The following is a 22957-nucleotide window of genomic DNA, read 5'->3' on the forward strand; positions in this document are numbered from 1 at the left end:
TTATTTTTGACTTTTACCGATAGCTGCTGCATTTTCCACCCTAAACTTATACTCAAGTCATTAAGCTTCCCCAGTTTTTTTGTGGCAAAGTTAGGGGTCTCGGCTTATACTCGGGTCGGCTTATACTCGAGTATATACGGTACCTTTCTGCATGTGGTAAAATTGGTAAGACTGCTTTACGATTACAGCGATACCCACTTTATATCTTTTTTTATGTTTTGGCGCTTTTACACAATAAAAACGAAAATAATAATTTTTCCATCGCTTTATTCTGAGAGCTATAACTTTTTTTATTTTTCTGCTGATGGAGCTGTATAGCAGCTTGTATTGGTGGGACAAGATGACGCTTTCAGCGGTACCATTTTTAGTTACATCTGTCTTTTTTAACACGTTTTATTGCACTTTTTGTTCGGCGGTATAACGATAAAGCATTTTTTTGCCTTTTTTTTTTTTTTTTAAACGGTGCTCACTGAAGGGGTTAACTAGTGGGACAGTTCTATAGACCGGGTCGTTATGGATGCGGCGATACCAAATATTTGTACTTCTATTGTTTTTTTTATTTGCATAAATGTATTTATTGGTAAAATATTTTATTTTTTTCTTTGGGGATTTAAAAAAAATATATATATTTTTGCTCATTATAATATATATATTTTTTTTTACGTTGTCCCAGGATGGGACATCACTATATAATGTCAGATCGCTGATCTGATACTTAGCACTGCTGAGTATCAGATCAGCGATCTGACAGCGGCATAAGAGGGGTTAAATGACCACGATTGGTGCAAGCCCCGATCAGGGGTGTTGCTACAGGGTGTCGGCTGTCACATACAGCTGACACCTGCACGCGATCGCCGCGGTGATAGCGGAGCCGTACTAGTACTGCCCTGGGCACAAATGCACCTCCTGCAGAGGAGTACTAGTACGGCGCATGTCGCGAAGGGGTTAAAGGTAATGGGCATAGTTTTTAAGACAAAAACAGTTTCCCTTTAAATGTGATGGCTCCGTTCACATGTGCAGTATCAGAAAATAACTGGATCTGTTACAAACAGAACAAAACTTTTGTTTTTACTAGTTGTGACTCTGAACCCATCTCTAGTGTTCTGGCCATATCCAGTCCTAAAAAATGGATCTGTTAATGGATGACCTGACCGATCACCACCTATTATGATCTGATATCCATAAGACTTCAATGATTAAAAAAAAAAATATATGAAAATCCAGTTCCTGGTCTTTTTCTGGGCCAGACTAAAAGTTGTGCAGACTGTTTTTTGATCCAGCTTAGGAGCAGATAGCGGCTCGATTGCAGTAAAACGGGAGACATTCTGGATATTCCTTTGAATGGATTCAGTGCAGCATCAGTTTATCCCAAAACGGATCCAAAAAAGAGAATATAGTGGGCATGTAATCAGAGCCTGAAAAAGGTTTTAGTGCAAATTGAGACCCCACACATCTGCCTGTAATCGGAGGGGTAAATAGATATTCATCCATTAGTATGGAGCGCTTGAGCCGCCTGCATTTGGGGCTGTTGTAGTGTTATACTTTAGTGCTTTAGTGCTGTCAGTCGTGTCCACCTGCTCTTGTAAATATATTAATGTACTTCTCCATACTTTTTTCCCCGTTTGTAGGAAAGTAACTTATTCAGTTATCTCAGCGGCGGCTCCTCTTTTACTGTACGGCCTGGATGGACAGGCGCCTATACAAAGAGCTTACAGCAAATTTCTTACTGTGAAAATTCAACAAAACTTCAGGTATGAAGATTATTATCCATGCCTAAATGTAGATTTGTTACCCAAGCTTCTGGTCAGTTTTACCCTTTCTTTTAAGGTTCTCTTCACGTCTATATGTATATATGGGGGTTCCGCTCAGATCATGCAGTGCAGATTGCTGTGGTGCAGACGACTGTGCATCCTCTCATCCAAGTGAAGCCGGTCGATAGGAAATGACACTCTGGTCATAGCTTGATCTGATTCTCTCGGTTGAGGAGAAGATAGAAAAAAATGTCTCGCTCTTATCCAGCTTCTCAGTCCTTGAAAATCATATTGCAGTCAGATGTCATCCGAGTGCAGTCAAATGGTTTCCATGCACTCATGGACTTGCATGGCTGAGTGGGATCCGAATATCAAATCAAACTCGAGCGTTCAGAATTTTTTTTTTCTTCAGACAAATTTTGTTCGAGTTAAAAATCTGACATATGCACAGCACCATAGAAAAACATTAGTCTGAGGGCGATTCCTAGTTTTGTCAGATTACACTCTGACTGAAAATATGCTCCTCAGTGCCTTCCCTTGTGGTCAGATAGCATGCCATAAACTCAATGGATCCAATTTAAAGAGTTCATCATGCTAATCTGACTTTGCCGGCATCTCTATTTTGCTTCTATGATGGAGCAAAACAGAATTTGGGAATGCAGATATGTAAAAGTTAGCCCCCCAGTCTGGCTGTTCTGTCTTCATGATATTTCACAGTGGGGACAGTTAATAAAGAAATATCTGAGCTTAGCAGCTGCTTCAAGTCACTGCCTGCCATATAATATCTAGTCTCAAATAAGTGTCCACGGGCATGTAACTGTCAGCGGTACTTAGTGACTTTACAGACTCTCCTCATTATAAGGGCTCGTGCACATGACTCTGTTTTCGGTTTGAGTGTGATCGACAAAACTTTGGATTGGACTATGACCAATGTTATATTTTACACTTTGCACCAAATAATGGGTCGAATACCGAAGAGATCCATATACAAAATATAATTATTTATTACAAGTTAAAACATGATAATAAAAAAGCAGAGAAGTCACAATAGGGGACGCTTGGAGGTGGCACTCAGAATAACTAAACTATAATGTGTATACTCACTAATAAATTTGTAATGGTTTCAGTATGCCATAAGGAGCAACTGAAATAATAGGATAAGACAGGTAATACATCTTTAAGATAATGTACTCACTAGCTTGACACACTGTCATTAATATGGTACAAAGAGTTAAATTATGAAAGTTCTAAACTCACAGCTGTATTATATGTAAACTCAGGTGCTGCCCTCATGCATTGCTGTTTGTCACTTGTGAGAATAAATCAATACAGACTGCAACACCTAACTTTATGTGGCGTTAGTACTGACACCTAAGAAGAATGTGGAAAAATACATGGTGATAAAGTGCAAAGTGATTTGTTCAATTTACCTGATTACGATCAGTCTGTAAAGGCTCCACAGAGGTCACCTCAGCGTCCCCTCACCCCGACGCGCCCCCCGGAAGAAGCTGGCGGCAAAACGCACGTCGGGGTGAGGGGACACTGATATATAGGCAGCGTCAATAGTAAAAACTTGGTCACACAGGGTTAATAGCGGCGGTAACGGAGTGAATATGGAGCGGGCGCCGGGCACTGACTGCAGTGGAGTAGGGAGGGAGTAATTGGACTATGCCCGTCGCTGATTGGTCGCGGCAGCCATGACAGGCAGCTGGCGAGACCAATCAGCGAATGAATAACCGTGACGGAAGTTGCTGCCGAGCTGCTCTAAAGGTGGCCATACACATTAGATTGTCGGCGGCACCACAATGTGTTCAGGGGGTCCCGGCCTTCTGCGCTGGCAGATGTCAGAAGGAAGTAAGCATTATGTATGGCCCACTCTATTTTCAAGTATAGAAGTTTGTGGTGAGACAACCCCCTGTGAAGAGTGCTGCTGCTCCTTCATTCCCGGCGTCCTGGTAGTCTGATCAGCTCTGATCAGATAGTAAATGGATATACTGGAGAGAATCTTTTACAACTTCTTTGGAGTAACATTTTCTTTTTGGTGATGTGAACATTAGCTCACAAAATGTCTGTCGTGTTCCCTATTATTTTCTTTTTTTCAAATGATATACAATAATTTCTGTTGATTTTTAGATTCAATGTAAGGAAAGTTTGCCCGTGGTTGTAGATGACAGCACACCGGAGGTAAGATTGGAACGGTTTGCGTGCTTTATTACTTCTAATTATTATTCCTCGCCATCTGGACTGTATAACTGCTACATTCTTTCCCTAGAAAAAAGTGACCATGAATAATACTACAATTTGTCCTTCTGCAAAGGCAAGTATTCGAGAACAAGTGTGTAAGTGTACTCATTTTATTCACTCCTTGGCATCAGGTCGTTCCTGTTATTCTTACTAGAAATGTATGAATATATTGATAACTGTGTTGATCCGATTACTGTCAGTAAAAAAAAACAAAAAACAGACCGCACTTGGAGCAATGTTATTTAATGGGGCAGTGCAGATTAATGCTTTGGGTTTGTTTTTTTTTTTAACCCCTTCATGACCTTGGATTTTCCGTTTTTTCCATGTTCGTTTTTCACTCCCCTCCTTCCCAGAGCAATAACTTTTTTATTTTTCCATCAATATGGCCATGTGAGGGCTTATTTTTTGTGTTGTACTTTTGAATGACATCATTGGTTTTACCATGTCGTGTACTAGAAAACCGGAAAGAAATTCCAAGTGCGGTGAAATTGCAAAAAAAGTGCAATCCCACACTTGTTTTTTGATTGGCTTTTTTACTAGGTTCACTGAATACTAAAAGTGACCTGCCATTATGATTCTCCAGGTCATTACGAGTTCATAGACACCATACATGTCTAGGTTGTCTTTTATCTACCGTATATACTCGAGTATAAGCCGAGATTTTCAGCCCAAATTTTTGGGCTGAAAGTGCCCCTCTCGGCTTATACTCGAGTCATGATCGGTGGTGGGGTCGGCGGGTGAGCACTGTCATATACTCACCTAGTCCCGGCGTTCCTGTCGCTCCCCCTGCCTGTCACACTGTCTTCGGTGCCGCAGCCTCTTCCCCTGAGCGGTCACGTGGGACCGCTCATTAGAGAAATGAATAGGCGGCTCCACCTCCCATAGGGGCGGAGCCGCCTATTCATTTCTCTAATGAAGCGGTGCCGGTGACCGCTGATAGAGAAAGAGGCTGCGGCACCGAAGACCAGCTGTCCGGGGGAAGGAGCGGGACGCCGGGAGCAGGTAAGTATTACATATTCACCTGTCCTCGTTCCACACGCCGGGCGTCGCGCCATCTTCCCCGGCGTCTCTCCGCTCTGACTGTTCAGGCAGAGGGCACGATGACGCATATAGTGTGCGCGCCGCCCTCTGCCTGATCAGTCAGTGCGGAGAGACGCCGGGAAGATGGCGCCGAGGAGCTGCAAGCAAGACAGGTGAGTATGTGTTTTGTTTTTTTTTATTGCAGCAGCAGCAACAGCTATTGGGCAATAATGGACGGTGCAGAGCACTATATGGCACAGCTATGGGGCAACGGTGCAGAGCACTATATGGCACAGCTATGGGGCAATGGTGCAGAGCACTATATGGCACAGCTATGGGGCAACAGTGCAGAGCGCTATATGGCACAGCTATGGGGCAACAGTGCAGAGCACTATATGGCACAGCTATGGGGCAATGGTGCAGAGCACTATATGGCACAGCTATGGGGCAACGGTGCAGAGCACTATATATATGGCACAGCTATGGGGCAACGGTGCAGAGCACTATATGGCACAGCAATGGGGCAACGGTGCAGAGCACTATATGGCACAGCTATGGGGCAACGGTGCAGAGCACTATATGGCACAGCTATGGGGCAATGGTGCAGAGCACTATATGGCACAGCTATGGGGCAATGGTGCAGAGCACTATATGGCACAGCTATGGGGCAATGGTGCAGAGCACTATATGGCACAGCTATGGGGCAATGGTGCAGAGCACTATATGGCACAGCTATGGGGCAATGGTGCAGAGCACTATATGGCACAGCTATGGGGCAATGGTGCAGAGCACTATATGGCACAGCTATGGGGCAACGGTGCAGAGCACTATATGGCACAGCTATGGGGCAACGGTGCAGAGCATTATATATATGGCACAGCTATGGGGCAACGGTGCAGAGCATTGTATATATGGCACAGCTTTATGTGGAGCATCTATGGGGCCATAATGAACGGTGCAGAGCATTATATGTGGCACAGCTTTATGTGGAGCATCTATGGGGCCATAATGAACGGTATGGAGTATCTATTTTTAGTTTTGAAATTCACCGGTACCTGCTGCATTTTCCACCCTAGGCTTATACTCGAGTCAATAAGTTTTCCCAGTTTTTTGTGGCAAAATTAGGGGGGTCGGCTTATACTCGAGTATATACGGTATGTGGTGAAAAAAAAAATCCAAACTTTGCTAAAAAAAAATTGCGCCATTTTCTGATACCCGTAGCGTCTCCATTTTTCGTGATCTGGGGTCGGGTGAGGGCTTATTTTTTGTGTTCCAAGCTGACGTTTGTATTGATACCACTTTTGTGCAAATGCGTTCTTTTGATTGCCCGTTATTGCATTTTAATGCAATGTCCCGGCGACCAAAAAACTTAATTCTGGCGTTTCGAATTTTTTTCTCGCTACGCCATTTAGAGATCAGGTTAATCCTTTTTTATTGATCGGGCGATTCTGAACGCGGCGATACTAAATATGTGTAGGTTTGATTTTTTTATTATTATTATTATTATTATTATTATTTTGAATGGGGCGAAAGGGGGATGAGTTAAACATTTTTTTTATTTTTTCAAATTTTTTTTTTTTTCTGTACTTCTGCCATGCTTCAATAGCCTCCATGGGAGGCTAGAAGCTGGCACAACTGTATCGGCTCAGCTACATGGGAGCGATCATCAGATCGCTCCTGTGTAGCTGAATTCCTGCATTGCTATGAGCGCCGACCACAGGGTGGCGCTCATAGCAATCCGGCATCAGCAACCATAGAGGTCTCAAGGACCTCTATGGTTACTATGCAGACGCATCGCTGACCCCCGATCATGTGACTGGGGTCGGCGATGCGCTCATATCCGGCCCGATGGCCGGAAGCGCCGGTTCAAAACAGCTGACATGTCCCAGCTTTGGTCGGGGGTTCTGACCTCGGACGTACTATACCGTCCGAGGTCAGAAAGTGGTTAAATGGACCAAATCTGCGTGTGAAATAATTGGCAGCATGTACTATTTTCTTTAGTATATCGGATTAGACTCTCACATTCAAATGTATCGGTGTGTAAAAAACAAAATCAAATGCCATACGGAGGCACAGTCTAGCATCTGACGCATCAGAACCTGTCCATTTAGCTCAGTACTAAACTTCCCAAACTTTAGTCCTCCCGGACCCCAACAGGTGATGTTTTCAGGATTTCCATACTGCTGCACAAGTGAGAGAACTCCTGATACTTCCATCACCTGTGCAATACTAAGGAAATCCTGAAAACATGACCTGTTGGTGTCCGGGAGGACTGGAGTTTGGGAAACACTGATTTAGCTGATGTCGTCGAATGACAGAATTGTTTTAAATGGAGCCTGTCAGCATGATTGTGCACAGTAACCTACAGACAGTGTCAGTTCGGTGCCGTTATACTGATTACAATGATATCTTGGTTGATGGAATCCGTCTTGTGGTGGTCGTTTAATCTTGATTTCCAGTTTTGAGTTAATGATATGCTCGTTCTCCGGGGCGGCCTGTGAGGGGTCTTCATGTGATGCTCTGATTAGCTATTCATAATTAAGACTGCTGACAGGTCACTGAGCGATCAGTGCCCCCTATTTTACTTTTTCTTTTTTTTTTTTTTTAATTTATATTGAAAAAATAATCCCTTTCAGCAGGCAGGCGCCGTCAGTGGCGCCTGTGCTGCAGCATGATGACATCTATGTATTTAATTATTTTCTTTGGTATCCGTAAATTCGTTTAAAAAAAAAAAAAATCAGTTTGAAAATTATGCTGGCTGTGCCTGCGCAGTAGCATCTATTGGACCACCAATAAGGGGGCGCCATCTTGCTAGAGAAGAACGGCAAGCAGATAGATGCTACTGCACAGATGCTGGTGGTGCTACCGTATCTTGCAGGAGGCAGTGTTTTTTTTTTGTTTTTTTTCTCTTTCAAGATGGTACTGCCTGCGCAGTAGCATCTTATCAGATCAATAGCTAATTTTTTGGGGGTGAAGTGTCACTGGATGCCCTGCTGATAATTATATCCAACGAATATTTTCCTGTGTGTTATGCTGCTGCCACTAGGAGGACACTAAGTGAACACAGAAAAAATTAACTTCTCCTCTGCAGTATACAACCTCTCTGTCTAAGATTGAACCAGTTCTTGCTTGGTGTCTGTGGGAGGCACTTGGGTCTGGTTTTTCAGACCCCAATGTTCTTATCTTATTTTTACTTTTCTGTAAATTTTTATTTTTTAATTAACGGAGTGAAGGGTGCGACTGATTCCTTTCAAGGATCCGTTCTCCCCCGAACCATCAACAGGCGAGAACGCGGAGTATACCTCCCCGTACCCTCTACTGTGACGACCGGAGCACGCCTAAACTCCCCTGAAAGACGGCGAGCACATGTAGGTTTCCCCCTTCACGTTCCTCTCCAGGGCCGAGAAACCACACAGCTGGATGCCCAGAGGCCCCCACCTAACGGCATTACAACAGCCCCACGATCGCTGGTGGACGGAGGGTCCTCTCCATCCCCCGCTATAGGGAGGATGGATTGAGCTCATACCCTCAGGATTACAAAGGCATACATCAGTGGCAGTGGCCTCCGTGAGTATGAGCCCCCTGCACTTCACTGCGAAGGATGGTGCGGGTCCTGGTCCCTGGGGAGAGGAGCCGCTGGCTTGGTACCAGCGGCGGTCATCCGGTGATTCATCGGGGCCCCTTCCTTATCAACCGGCACACATCGCCGGCAGGCCCCAAAAATTTACTCCCTGGCTTTTAGGCCCACCGCCGGAGCTCCGCCCCCGTTCTGGCACTTCTCGTCCTGAACGAGAGGCGCTGCTTATAGTCTCGGGGGCCATGTTTTTCCGGCATCTGCGGTGGGATCATGCTGACTGATAGCCTCTCAACGCGACAGGACCGCCGAACATCCTTCTGCGGTCTCCAGACACTGATTCCGTCCCTGGGGACACAGACACAGGACCCTGGGTAAGCTCCTTCAGCCTCTGGAAGAAAGCCTAACCCCTTCTCTGCACCTATAGCGCACACTCTGCTTCTAACTCTAAGACACACACTATGCCTCAATCTAAGGAGACCAAACGGGTTAATAAAAAACGTACTGTTTTTTTTTACCTCATGTGCCACTTGCAATACTACTTTGCCACGTGCCCACAGTACTCCTTTATGCACGAATTGTGACCCGGCCTGTGTGCAGCCACCAATGTCGCCACTGACTCTGCTGAGCCTAGCCCTCCTGAGTGGGCTGCTTCCCTGTCACGAACTATGGCTTCCCTGGCCAAGGCAATAGACTCTCTCTGGGGTCCCTGCATAAGTCAAAACGCCCCTCTGACGACCTACAGGGGGCGTACTCGGTCACGGGGGGCTCAGGGTTCCAGGAAAAAGGACCCATGTCGCGTCCCCCGATCACGCTCGTGCTTCGGCATCTGCGAGCTCAATTTCTCGCTCCCCTTCTCCTGAGGGTCGCAGCGCACATGACTCTGAATACGAGTCTGATGCGTCTTCAATCCAGGACTCCTCAACCTGTCAAGAGACGCTTGATTCCCTCATTGAGGCGGTCAACAAGACCCTGATGGTGGACGAGGAATCCATATCCACTCCAGAACACGTGGTGTCTTTTAAGAAGACTAAACGTGTACAAAAAATATTTGCTAATCATCCTGAGTTTAAGGACATTGTCCAGAAACACAGGGACCACCCAAACGGTTCACGGGTCAAAAATTCGCTAGCCAGATAGCTCAAGCAGGGGACTTCATAGTTAACGCCTCTATAGATGCGGCCAATTGCGCTGCACAGGCAGCCGCAAATGCAGTCTCCATCAGAAGGGCCCTGTGGCTCCGAGATTGGCTAACAGATTCTGTTTCCAAAAAATCGTTGACCTCCCTGCCTTACCAAGCTGATCGATTTTATTTGGAGAAAAACTAGACCAAATTATTTCTGACGCTACCGGAGGAAAGAGTAAATTTCTTCCTCAGCAAAGACCTGCCCGCCTTTTTTGGAATCGACAACAGCCTCGGTTCCGGCCCTTTCGCAACAACTCCAATTGGTCCTCTATAACCTTCTCTTCGGGTTCAGGACGAGCTCCGCGTGGAGACAGAGGTTCCCAGGTCTCGTACAGACCTAACCGTACCTGGAAACCCAGACCGAGGTCGTCTGGCTCTATGGGATCCACATCCCTTAGACCTTCTACACAATGACTCGTCGCAACCTCCGGCGGACACCGACAAAGTAGGCGGTCGCTTACTTTTGTTCCGTCAAGCCTGGCTCTCGGTCGTTCACGACGAGTGGGTCAGAGAGCTGGTGTCCTCCGGATACAAAATCGAGTTTTCTTCCCCTCCCCCAACACATTTTTTTCCAGTCTTCTCCTCCCAAAACAAGGACATCAGCTTTTCTTCAGGCCAAACAGGCGCTACGAAGGGACGGAGTAATTATTCCGGTCCCCCAGGACCAAAGGTTCAGGGGGTTTTACTCGCACCTATTTGTGGTTCCAAAGAAGGACGGATCACTGCGACTCATATTAGACCTAAAACTGTTAAACAACTTTGTCAAGGTTCGACGCTTCAGAATTCACACTCTCCGTTCTGTGGTCGCTTCCATGGAAAGAGAAGAGTTCCTAGCATCCATAGACATGAAGGATGCTTACCTTCACATCCCAATTTTTTCATCAAAAGTTCCTACGCTTCGCATTCCGCAACGAACACTTCCAGTTTGTGGCTTCGCCACCGCCCCCAGAGTTTTCACCAAGGTTATGGCAGCTGTCATGGCCATTCTTCACGCTCGGGGAGTGGTGGTACTTCCGTATCTGGATGACCTACTAATCAAAGGTCCATCCCATCCAGCCTGCGAGGAGTCCGTCGGTATCACGGTCGGTAGCACTCGCCTGGGCTGGAATATTCGAAAAGTCATCCCCGGTACCGGCTCAGTGAATTTCCTTCTTGGGAATGATCCTGGACTCTTCCCGCGGGTTGGTCATTCTCCCTCCAGAAAAGATCTTGGCATTACGACAGGGAGCACACAGTCTTTCCCACCCAGTTCCTCACTCCATTCGTTTCCGCATTCGCATCCTCGGGAAGATGGTAGCAGCGATGGAAGCGGTTCTGTTCTCACAGTTCCATCTCCATCCTTTGCAACATGCGCTGCTGTTGGCCTGGGACAGGAGCCCATTCTCTCTCGACCTTCGCTTCTGTCTGTATTCGCCAGTCAGGCAAACCCTCAGGCGGTAGACGCTGAAGTTTTCCCTGAACCAAGGGAAGTCCTTTCTCCTGGTACGCTGGTTAGTCGTGACCACCGACGCCAGCTTTTGGGCTGGGGTGCAGTTTTCAGCCACCACATGGCACAGGGTCGTTGGTCCACTCGAGAGTCGCGTCTCCCAATCAGTGTCTTGGAAATACGAGTGATCAGACTTGCCTTACTCAGTTTTCCCCATCTCCTCGCAGATAACCCCATCAGGATCCAATCCGACAACGCCACAGTGGTGGCATATATCAACAGTCAAGGGGGAACCCACAGCAGGACGGCCATGCACGAAGTGAGTCACATCCTCCGTTGGGCCGAGAGCAAACCATTCACCCATCTCAGTGATCCACATCCCGGGTGTGGAGAATTGGGCGGCGGACTTTCTCAGTCGCCAGGGCCTCTCCTCGGGAGAGTGGTCTCTTCATCCAGAAGTCTTTCAGCAGATTAGTCTTTCAGCTGTGGACCTCATGGCCTCAAGGTTAAACAACAAGGTTCCCCAGTTCATTGCCTGATCACTCAATCCACGCGCCGTCGGAGCAGATGCTTTGGTGCTGCCGTGGCATCAGTTCTGTCTCCCATATATCTTTCCCCTTGCTTCCGAGGGTCATCAAGAAAATCAGAGCAGAGGGGGGTACCAGTGATCCTAGTCACGCCGGGCATGGTACGCGGAACTCATCCAACTGGTCGCCGACGTCCCCTGGCGGCTACCAGATCGCATGGATCTACTCTCACAGGGCCCGATTTACCACCAGAATTCCGGGGCCCTGTCTTTGATGGCGTGGCCGTTGAATCCTGGATTTTAGCCCAGGCTGGATTCTCTCCTGGGGTGTCCTCCACCATGATTAGTGCTAGGAAGCCCGTATCCATGCGCGTTTATCATTGCACCTGGCGAATTTTCTTTTCATTGTGCAACGCCCATGGACGTTCTCCTCTGGTGTTCTCCATTCCTTCCATAGTGGATCCGCTCGGCTATTCCGGAATCCTACCCTGTCAGGAACACTCCTGTCCCAGCAGGGATTAAGGCGCATTCGACTCGGTCAGTGGGCGCCTCTTGGGCCATTCAGCACCAGGCGTCAGCACAACAGGTCTGCAAAGCTGCGACTTGGTCCAGTTTGCATACTTTTACAAAACACTACCACATTCATTCTCAATCTTCGGCAGATGCTGCCCTTGGCAGGCGCATTCTGCAATCAGCAGTACCTCAGCTGTAAGCTCGCGGTACATGGGGTATTAGCAGTTGCGTTACTTCCCACCCAGGGACTGCTTTAGGACGTCCCATGGTCCCCCAATGAGGCATAGGAGAAATAGGGATGTTTGTGTACTCATCGTAAAATCCTTTTCTCCGAGCCAATCATTGGGGGACACAGCACCCACCAAGTTAGCCTATTGGCTTGTTGTTAGTTCTTCGGTTTTGACATAGTTTATTGTGTTTTGTTTAATACTCCTACTGACTTGCTTCCGAGCTGGTTCAGAGAGAGGGTGTATACTGCAGAGGAGGAGTTAATTTTTTCTGTGTTCACTTAGTGTCCTCCTAGTGGCAGCAGCATAACACCCATGGTCCTGTGTCCCCAATGATTGGCTCGGAGAAAAGGATTTTACAGTGAGTACACAAAAATCACTATTTTTAGCAGGTTTACAAAGTCAATGTGTTTCGAGGTCAACGCAGGACCTCTTCATCAGGGCAAAAACCTAGTCACTAGGGGCACATTTTTAAGATTCTCTTCACAGGAGCACTTTTTTTAACACATTCAATTGTAGAACATAATACTTCAAGATCTACTGATTGCAATTAACTTTTTTTGTGCGGCAACTGGGCTCCAGCTGTGGCTGGTAAAGGGAACCTGTTACCTGTAAAAAAAAAAAAAAAAACTATAAACCTTCAGATATTGGGGTAATCTGCGGGTTAATAGTGTTTTTCTAACCTGTCCAGCACTTACACCCACGATGCCAGGAGATAATGAATTTTATTCCTGCCAGTAGTGTTCGGGTTTCAGTCACGGGGGCGAAGCTGGCGCGGGTTCTGTGCATAGATAGCAGCGGCTGTAACTGCACTCTGGCACTGACTGACAGCTGGCCCTAATGCTGATCCTACTGTCAGTCAGTGCCAGGGCGCGAATACAGCTGCCGCTCGCTATACTCAGAGCGGTAACTGGAACTGGAATGCTGTTGGCAGCTTGGGTCTAAGTGCCGACGCTGGGCAGGTCCAGAGCGTTATTACCCTGCAGATAACACCATTTTTTCAGGTGATAGGTTCGCTTTCAGAGAATGATGTTGGCCATGTAATGTATATCTAGCGCGTGTGGAGGGAGCTCAGCTCTTGAGACCCTTTCCAGGATGTTGGCTCACTTGTATGTGTGAATGAATGCATAATGTAGGTATTTCCGATCAGTGCTGACAGGCCTCTGAATGCAGTTACCCCCTTCTTACATGTCACTATTATTTGTTTCTAGCTTTTTTATAAGACTTTTAACTTAATTTAATGTTTGCATTAGGATCTAAATGCAGCAGAGAAGACTTGGCTGGATGGGCCGTACCTCTTCATTGTGCAAGTGAACTTCTCAGCCCCTCTGACTCAGGACCCAGGTCCCAACACAAAGAACGATGTGCACGGTGGTGCTGCTGTGCCCACTGGTTCCACGGACCTGTCTTTATACAGTAAGAGGACATTGTATACACCTCACAGATCAGGCAATCCAGTTCTGGTCCAGTTCTGCTACCAAACACAAGCTGGATGTCCTCTTTTCCAAACTTAACACCATTTCATGTGTTCAATATTAAAACACAGGATCAATTTTAACCCAGTCCTCAATAACTAATTTTCCACTGCTAACACTACAACCTATTATCAGACCCACACATACTGGATTATTCCTATCTGGAGCGAGAATAAAAAAAACCTTTCTAGTGATTACCAAGTACTTCCTGTTATGAAGAAATATCACTTTCAACTCCAAATTAAGTTTTTTTGTTGTTGTTTTTCTTTTTTTAAGTAAATCTGTCAGTAGGTTTGTGCTATATAATATGAGGACAGTATAAAGTAGGATCTGAGACACAGGTTTCAGAAATGTGTCACATATTGCACTGGATGCTGCTGTTTCCATACAATGAATGTTTTACCACCAGGAGACTTAACACTGCCTGAACTACAGCGCATGTGAGCCCTGGTCCGTCCACACCCCCCTCTTCTGATAAGCAGCTCACTGTCAATAGACAATGTACATTGAAATCTGATGTGGGTGTGATAGCTTTCTGAGCTCTGCTTCATTCTCTATCTAAAAATTGTGATTGTGTCTGAACTGCTGCACCCAGTAAACTAAAGGTACCGTCACATTTAGCGACGCTGCAGCGATCTAGACAACGATCCCGATCGCTGCAGCGTCGCTGTGTGGTCGCTGGAGAGCTGTCACACAGACAGCTCTCCAGCGACCAACTATGCGAAGTCCCCTGGTAACCAGGGTAAACATCGGGTTACTAAGCGCAGGGCCGCGCTTAGTAACCCGATGTTTACCCTGGTTACCAGCGTAAACGTAAAGAAAACTGTGTAAGCGCCAGCCGGAAAGCACAGCGGTGACGTCACCGCTGTGCTCTGCTTTCCGGCCGGCCGGAGCTTACACTTTGCAGGGAAGCACAGCGCCTGGGGACAGACACCGGAATGTAAGTATGCAGTGTTTGTTTTTTTACGTTTACGCTGGTAACCAGGGTAAACATCGGGTTACTAAGCGCAGCCCTGCACTTAGTAACCCGATGTTTACCCTGGTTACCAGTGAAGACATCGCTGAATCGGCGTCACACACACCGATCCAGCGATGTCTACGGGAGATCCAGCGACGAAATAAAGTTCTGGACTTTCTGCTCCGACCAACGATGGCACAGCAGGATCCTGATCGCTGCTGCCTGTCAAACTCAACGATATCGCTAGCCAGGACGCTGCAACGTCACGGATCGCTAGCGATATCGTTCAGTGTGAAGGTACCTTAAGTGACACGTTGCAGGAATTGAGGTCTCTTTTCCTACATCATGCTGTTTTTAGATGAGGTAACAAAAATCTGCTGACAGTTTTTGTAAACATTAAAAGTATTGAACCCCAGAGTGGTGGTGATTCTCTTTCACCATGAAAAAATATAAATGTCACCTTTTAATCAACGTCTCCAACTGAAAGCTTCTACCATGGGTGGTAAAAAGGGGTTGTGACTAGAGATGAGCAAACCCAAACTTAAGGCTGTGTGCCCTTGTTGCGTTTTTTATGCGTTTTTGCCTCGTTTTTTGCCGCAGCAGAAACGCTTAAAAACTGTTAAAAAACACAATCCTATGGGATTCCGCAGTTGCTTTGCCCATGTTGTGAATGTTCCCGCTGCAGAATCGCATAGCGGTAAAATCCGCAGCATATTCATTATTTCTGCGGAATCGCGGCGATTCTACCTCCATAGGATTGCATTGAAACGCTCACTTTACGCATGTGACTATGCCCACCAGGCCCTGGGATCCATATTCACGTAAAAAAAAAAAAAAGAATTAAAATAAAAAAATAGTGATATACTTACCTTCTGATGGCCCCCAGAGTCCTCCCGCCTCTCAGCGATGCACGCAGCGGCTTCCGTTCCCAGGGATGCATTGTGCGAATCATCTGAGATGACATCGCGGTCACGCGACCGTGACGTCACAAAGGTCCTTCGCGCAAAGCATCCTTGGGAACGGAACGTACCTGGAGCACGGCTGAGGAGATGGGGGACCGTCAGAAGGTGAGGATAACCATATTTTTTGTTTTTTTATTTTTAACATTCTATCTTTTAATATTGATGCTGCATAGGCAGTGTGACCAACCTGTCAATCACTTTTCCAAGCGATGCTTCAAATCGCTTGAAAACGCAAGCATTCTGCAAGCTAAAAACGCTTGCAAAACGCATGTGAATTCGCATGCGTTTTACCCGCAGCAGGGAGTTGCGGAAATGCTGCGGACATTTCCACAGCATTTCTGCAACGTGGGCACGTAGCCTAAAAGTTCTGGGTTCATATCGGTCACTTAAGTGTCCAATGCGAAATTCTGAACATGGACATCTCCCTGAAGTCCGTTTTAATGAGAGAGAGAGAGAGTTCGGGTCCCCGTTCTTTTCAATGGGGTTCAGGTTCAAGTACGGTTACAGTTCTGGTACCTAAACAGAACTTAGGACTAAAGTTTGGCCGAACTTGATGAACCCGAACTTCCACTGGTCAGCTCATCCCTAGAGGTAACTTCTTAGTCAATATGAAAAACTGTAAAAAGTAAATACCTGCTGGCAAAAACTTGCATCTCAGTGACTTGCAGTTCTATCATGGTCATTCTTTCATATGACGAGAATACAGGTCCTTCTCAAAAAATTAGCATATAGTGTTAAATTTCATTATTTACCATAATGTAATGATTACAATTAAACTTTCATATATTATAGATTCATTATCCACCAACTGAAATTTGTCAGGTCTTTTATTGTTTTAATACTGATGATTTTGGCATACAACTCCTGATAACCCAAAAAACCTGTCTCAATAAATTAGCATATTTCACCCGTCCAATCAAATAAGTGTTTTTTAATAACAAACAAAAAAACCATCAAATAATAATGTTCAGTTATGCACTCAATACTTGGTCGGGAATCCTTTGGCAGAAATGACTGCTTCAATGCGGCGTGGCATGGAGGCAATCAGCCTGTGACACTGCTGAGATGTTATGGAGGCCCAGGATACTTCAATAGCGGCCTTAAGCTCATCCAGAGTGTTGGGTCTTGCGTCTCTCAACTTTCTCTTCACAATATCCCACAGATTCTCTATGGGGTTCAGGTCAGGAGAGTTGGCAGGCCAATTGAGCACAGTAATACCATGGTCAGTAAACCATTTACCAGTGGTTTTGGCACTGTGAGCAGGTGCCAGGTCGTGCTGGAAAATGAAATCTTCATCTCCATAAAGCATTTCAGCCGATGGAAGCATGAAGTGCTCCAAAATCTCCTGATAGCTAGCTGCATTGACCCTGCCCTTGATGAAACACAGTGGACCAACACCAGCAGCTGACATGGCACCCCACACCATCACTGACTGTGGGTACTTGACACTGGACTTCAGGCATTTTGGCATTTCCTTCTCCCCAGTCTTCCTCCAGACTCTGGCACCTTGATTTCCGAATGACATGCAAAATTTGCTTTCATCAGAAAAAAGTACTTGGGACCACTTAGCAACAGTCCAGTGCTGCTTCTCTGTAGCCCAGGTCAGGCGCTTCTGCCGCTGTTTATGGTTCAAAAGTGGCTTTACCTGGGGAATGCGGCACCTGTAGCCCATTTCCTGCACACGCCTGTGCACGGTGGCTCTGGATGTTTCCACACCAGACTCAGTCCACTGCTTCCTCAGGTTCCCCAAGGTCTGGAATCGGTCCTTCTCCACAATCTTCCTCAGGGTCCGGTCACCTCTTCTCGTTGTACAGCGTTTTCTGCCACATTGTTTCCTTCCAACAGACTTACCATTGAGGTGCCTTGATACAGCACTCTGGGAACAGCCTATTTGTTGAGAAATTTCTTTCTGGGTCTTACCCTCTTGCTTGAGGGTGTCAATGATGGCCTTCTTGACATCTGTCAGGTCGCTAGTCTAAAGGCCCCGTCTCACATAGCGAGATCGCTAGCGAGATCGCTGCTGAGTCACAAGTTTTGTGACGCAACAGCGACCTCCATAGCGATCTCGCTATGTGTGACACGTACCAGCGATCAGGCCCCTGCTGCGAGATCGCTGGTCGTGTCGGAATGGCCTGGACCTTTTTTTGGTCGTTGAGGCCCCGCTGACATCGCTGAATCGGTGTGTGTGACACCGATCCAGCGATGTCTTCACTGGTAACCAGGGTAAACATCGGGTTACTAAGCGCAGGGCCGCGCTTAGTAACCCGATGTTTACCCTGGTTACCAAAAAAAACAAACACTACATACTCGCCTTTCGGTGTCCAGGTCCCTTGCCGTCTGCTTCCTGCTCTCACTGACTGCCGGCCGTACAGTGAGAAGTGAGAGCACAGCAGTGACGTCACCGCTGCGCTCTGCTCTCGCTGTACGGCCGGATCTCAGTCAGAGCAGGAAGCAGACGGCAAGGGACCTGGACACCGAAAGGCGAGTATGTAGTGTTTGTTTTTTTTGGTAACCAGGGTAAACATCGGGTTACTAAGCGCGGCCCTGCGCTTAGTAACCCGATGTTTACCCTGGTTACCCGGGTGCTGCAGGGGGACTTCGGCATCGTTGAAGACAGTTTCAGCGATGCCGAAGTCGTTCCCCTGATCGTTGGTCGCTGGAGAGAGCGGTCTGTGTGACAGCTCCCCAGCGACCACACAGCGACTTACCAACGATCACGGCCAGGTCGTATCGCTGGTCGTGATCGTTGGTAAATCGCTTAGTGAGACGGGGCCTTTACCCATGATGGGGGTTTTGAGTAATGAACCAGGCAGGGAGTTTTTAAAAGCCTCAGGTATCTTTTGCATGTGTTTAGAGTTAATTAGTTGATTCAGAAGATTAGGGTAATAGGTCGTTTAGAGAACCTTTTCTTGATATGCTAATTTATTGAGACAGGTTTTTTGGGTTTTCAGGAGTTGTATGCCAAAATCATCAGTATTAAAACAATAAAAGACCTGACAAATTTCAGTTGGTGGATAATGAATCTATAATATATGAAAGTTTAATTGTAATCATTACATTATGGTAAATAATGAAATTTAACACTATATGCTAATTTTTTGAGAAGGACCTGTATGTATCCATTAAGTCAGTATGTTCTTAAGGTAGAATGGGGAAAACATAGAGTTCATCTGTATATAACCATTTCCAACAGTGCTGACGTCAGGTGCTTTGCTTTTCTGCAGTGAAAATTGAAGTGAAAGGCCCATATGAATACTTGTCCCCCGCAGACTATCCGCGCATGATCGTGAGTATATTGTGGAAAGTGTTTGGTGTAATGTGCAGTAAAACCCTTGTCTGTTTACAGCCTGGAATGACTAGATCATCTGGCTATAATAATGGGAACCTGTCGCCTGTATTATCCCACTCAAACCACTACCATGCTCCTGTCCTGCCACTTCCCTGCTTTTGTATCAATACCCCTTGTGTTCCCTCAGGTTTTGATTTATGGCCCTAAATAACTTTTAATTGGGTCTAGAGCGCTATGCTAATTCTCCTCTCCCATTCATCCAGCTAAAATACAGTCATATGGCAGATATAGGCCAGTTACTATTTCATGGGGGAATCCAGAATGAGTTAAGTGAGACCCCGGAGTGAGCTTGTTCCGATGGCAGGCTCCTAACACTTATTTCACTTCTTCTGAACTATTTTCTTTCTGACCTCATTAACAATGGACATTTGTGGGTTCTGTGGAGTCTCCTTACTCCCCCATTTCAACCCAGTGAATTTTTCTATACCGTGATGTGTACTGAACAATATGGTAAAATTCCAGTGGGATCAAATAGTGAAAAAATTGCAATTCTTCCATGTTTTATTTTTTTAATTTATTTATTTGTTTTAACTTTTGTTTTACCATCATACATTGTATGTCAAAACTGACTTGACAGCATAATTCCCTAGGTCATGTCAGTGCGATTACAAAGATACCGAACTCGTATGGATTTATTTGATTAGAAAAAAATTCAGAAGTTAAAAAAAACAACAACAAAAAAGCAAACCTGGTTTGTGTTGCCTTTTTCTAAGACTCATGACATCTTTAATTTTCCATCTATGAGGGTTTTTTTACAGCTGTATTCCACTTGGAATCTAAATATTTTGAACAGAGGATGTTTCATACTTTTTTTTTTTTTTCTAGATACATGGCTGATTTTCAGATGTGCTACCAGTGATTATTTGAAGTAATAAATTACCTCTTTTAAAGGGAATCTGTTTGTAGAATGAACCCTCCTATGCCGTGTATATTTGCATGTCGGTCATAGGAAGCTGAATAAATAGATATCTTGATATCTGTGATCCAATGTTTTACTCCAGAGAATTTTTCATTTTTTTAAATAAGTAAACAAGCTGTTAAGATCTATGGGCGGGACACTGAACTCTGAGAATTTTCCTCCAGAGATAATTATAAATTAAAGGAGGTGTTACCATTGTGAAAGTCCTCTCTCCTGATTTCACTGCAATGTAGACCTGAACTGTGTCTCATTACAGACACATTTGCACCAGCAGTTGTCCTCCCGTAGTGTTGTCGGCTCTGCTGCAGAGCTGTGCCTGATCATAGCTAACGCAGTACAACAGATTTAAACCACCTTGCCTCATTGCAAAGACATCTACAGCTCTCCTCTCGCAGTGCTGTCAATTCAGCTGTGCTGTGCTGCCTTTCCTCCACACTGGCTGCGTATAGGATGGAAACTGAATCACTATAAGAGGACAGCTGCAAATCTGTAATGAGACAAAGTTCATCTCTGCTGTACTGATAGTTAATAGTCACACAGCTCTGCAGTGAGATCAAGAGAGCAGAATATCAGTCAATGCATGTCTCACACTGGTAACGCGTCCTTTTATTTAAAATTAGTTCTGGAGGCAGATTCTCAGGGAGACCTGTGTCCTCGCCCCCCCCAAAAAAAAAAAATATATCTTAACAGCTCATTTACATATTTTTTATTATTTATTTTATTATACATTTTCATAGCTCCATTTATTCCATGGAGCTTTACATGTGAAAAGGGGGCAAACATAGACAAATACAATTAAACGTGAGCAAAAAACAAGGCATACAGGTACATAAGGAGGGAGGACCCTGCCCGTGAGGGCCCACAGTCTGCAGGGGATGGGTGAGGATACACTAGGAGAGGGTAGAACTGGTTGTGTGGCGGTTCAGTAGGTTGAGGATCACTGCAGGCTGTAGGCTTGTCGGAAGAGGTGAGTCTTCAGGTTCTTTTTGAAGGTTTCAATGGTAGGCGAGAGTCTGATGTGTTGGGGTAGAGAGTTCCGAAGTATGGGGGAAGCACGGGAGAAGTCTTGGATGCGATTGTGGGAAGAAGAGATGAGGAGAGCAGAGGAGGAGATCTTGAGAGGATTGGAGGTTGCGTGTAGGTATGTCCCGGGAGACCATGTCACAAATGTATGGAGGAGGCAGGTTGTGGATGGCTTTGTATGTCATTGTAAGTGTTTTGAACTGGAGTCTCTGGGCGATAGGAAGCCTGTGAAGGGCTTGGCATAGGGGAGAGGCTGGGGAATAGCGGGGAGACAGGTAGATTAGTCGGGCAGCAGAGTGTAGGATGGATTGGAGTGTTCCCAGAGTGCTGGAGGGGGAGGCCAGAAGTAGGAGGTTGCAGTAGTCAAGGCGGGAGATAAGGGCATGCACTAGTGTTTTTGTGGTGTCGCAGTCAAGGAATGCGCGGATCCGGGAGATATTTTTGAGTTTGAGATGGCAGGAGGAGGCAAGGGCTTGGATATGTGGCTTGAAAGAGAGGGCAGAGTCGAGGATGACCCCGATGCATCGGGCGTGTGGGACTGGAGAAAGTGAGCAGACATTGATACACAAGTCTGGTGGAGGGGTAGAGTGAGATGGGGGAAAGATGTTGAATTCTGTTTTGTCCATGTTCAGTTTTAGAAAGCGGGCAGAAAAGAAGGCCGAGATAGCAGACACAGTGTGGGATTTTGGTGAGTAAGGAGGTGAGGTCAGGTCCGGATAGGTAGATCTGCGTTTCATCAGCGTAGAGATGATACTGCATACCGTGGGATTCTATGAGCTGTCCCTGGCCGAAGGTGTAGATGGAGACGAGTAGGGGTCCTAGAACAGATCCTTGAGGAACACTGACAGACAAGGGGCGGAGTGAGGAGGTGTTGTGGGGGAGGGAGACACTGCATGTTCGGTCTGTCACATATGATGAAATCCAGGATAGGGCCAAGTCTGTGATGCTGAGAGATGAGAGGATCTGCAGCAGAAGGGAGTGGTCTACAGTGTCAAAGGCAGAAGACAGGTCCAGGTGAAGGAGGACAGAGTAGTGTTGCTTGCTTTTGGCAGTTAGTAGGTCATTGGTGACTTTAGTTAGGGCAGTTTCAGGTGAGTGATGGTGTCAGAAGCCAGACTGTAAGCGGTCAAAGAGGGAGCAGGAGGAGAGGTGGGAGGACAGTTCAAGATGGACATGTTGTTCCAGTAATTTTGAGGCATAAGGGAGAAGAGATATCGGGCGATAGCTAGATACAAAGGATGGGTCGAGGGAGGGCTTTTTGAGGATGGGTGTGATCTTGGCATGTTTGAAGGATGAGGGGAAGACACCTGTTGTGAGTGAGAGGTTGAAGAGATTTCTTAGGGTTGGGATGAAGAGTTTGGTGAGGTTAGGGATGAGGTGGGACGGGAGCTGGTCAAGCGTGCAAGTGGTGAGGTGTGATCTTGACAGGAGGGTGGAGAGCTGATCTTCTGCCATGGTGGAGAAGCTGGTTTTGGAGGAACAGGGTTGAGCAGCAAAGAGGGGCATTGGGCGCGGTCAGCCAAAGCTTTCTCTGATCGTATCGATCTTCTGTTTAAAGAAGGAGGCAAAGTCTTCAGCAGAAATGAGAGTGGGAGGGAGGTGGTGCAGGGGGACGGAGTAGAGAATTGAAAGTGTTGAAAAGCTGTTTAGGGTTGTGAGACAGGGAGGATATGAGAGATGAGAAGTAAGTTTGTTTTGCGGCAGTGAGCGTGGACTTGAATCTGGCGAGTGACTGCTTGTATGCAGTGAAGTGCTCAGCAGAGCGGGATCGCTTCCATGTCTGCTCAGCGATCCTGGAAGCCCG

General features: G+C 46.2%; 1 protein-coding gene across 3 annotated transcripts in view; it reads left to right on the forward strand.

The window, feature by feature from the left end:
- Positions 1–22957, forward strand: part of TMEM87A (transmembrane protein 87A) — a 90364-nt gene that overhangs the window by 25904 nt on the left and 41503 nt on the right. For all 3 annotated transcript variants that reach the window (XM_077261211.1, XM_077261203.1, XM_077261218.1), the window contains exons 4-8: positions 1629–1751; positions 3885–3935; positions 4024–4068; positions 13721–13883; positions 19087–19148. In XM_077261211.1, the coding sequence (XP_077117326.1) occupies positions 1629–1751; positions 3885–3935; positions 4024–4068; positions 13721–13883; positions 19087–19148 (444 nt within the window). The remainder of the gene's footprint in view (positions 1–1628; positions 1752–3884; positions 3936–4023; positions 4069–13720; positions 13884–19086; positions 19149–22957) is intronic.

This window comes from Ranitomeya variabilis, chromosome 1 (genome assembly GCF_051348905.1).
Source record: "Ranitomeya variabilis isolate aRanVar5 chromosome 1, aRanVar5.hap1, whole genome shotgun sequence".
Classification (NCBI taxonomy): Eukaryota; Metazoa; Chordata; class Amphibia; order Anura; family Dendrobatidae; genus Ranitomeya; species Ranitomeya variabilis.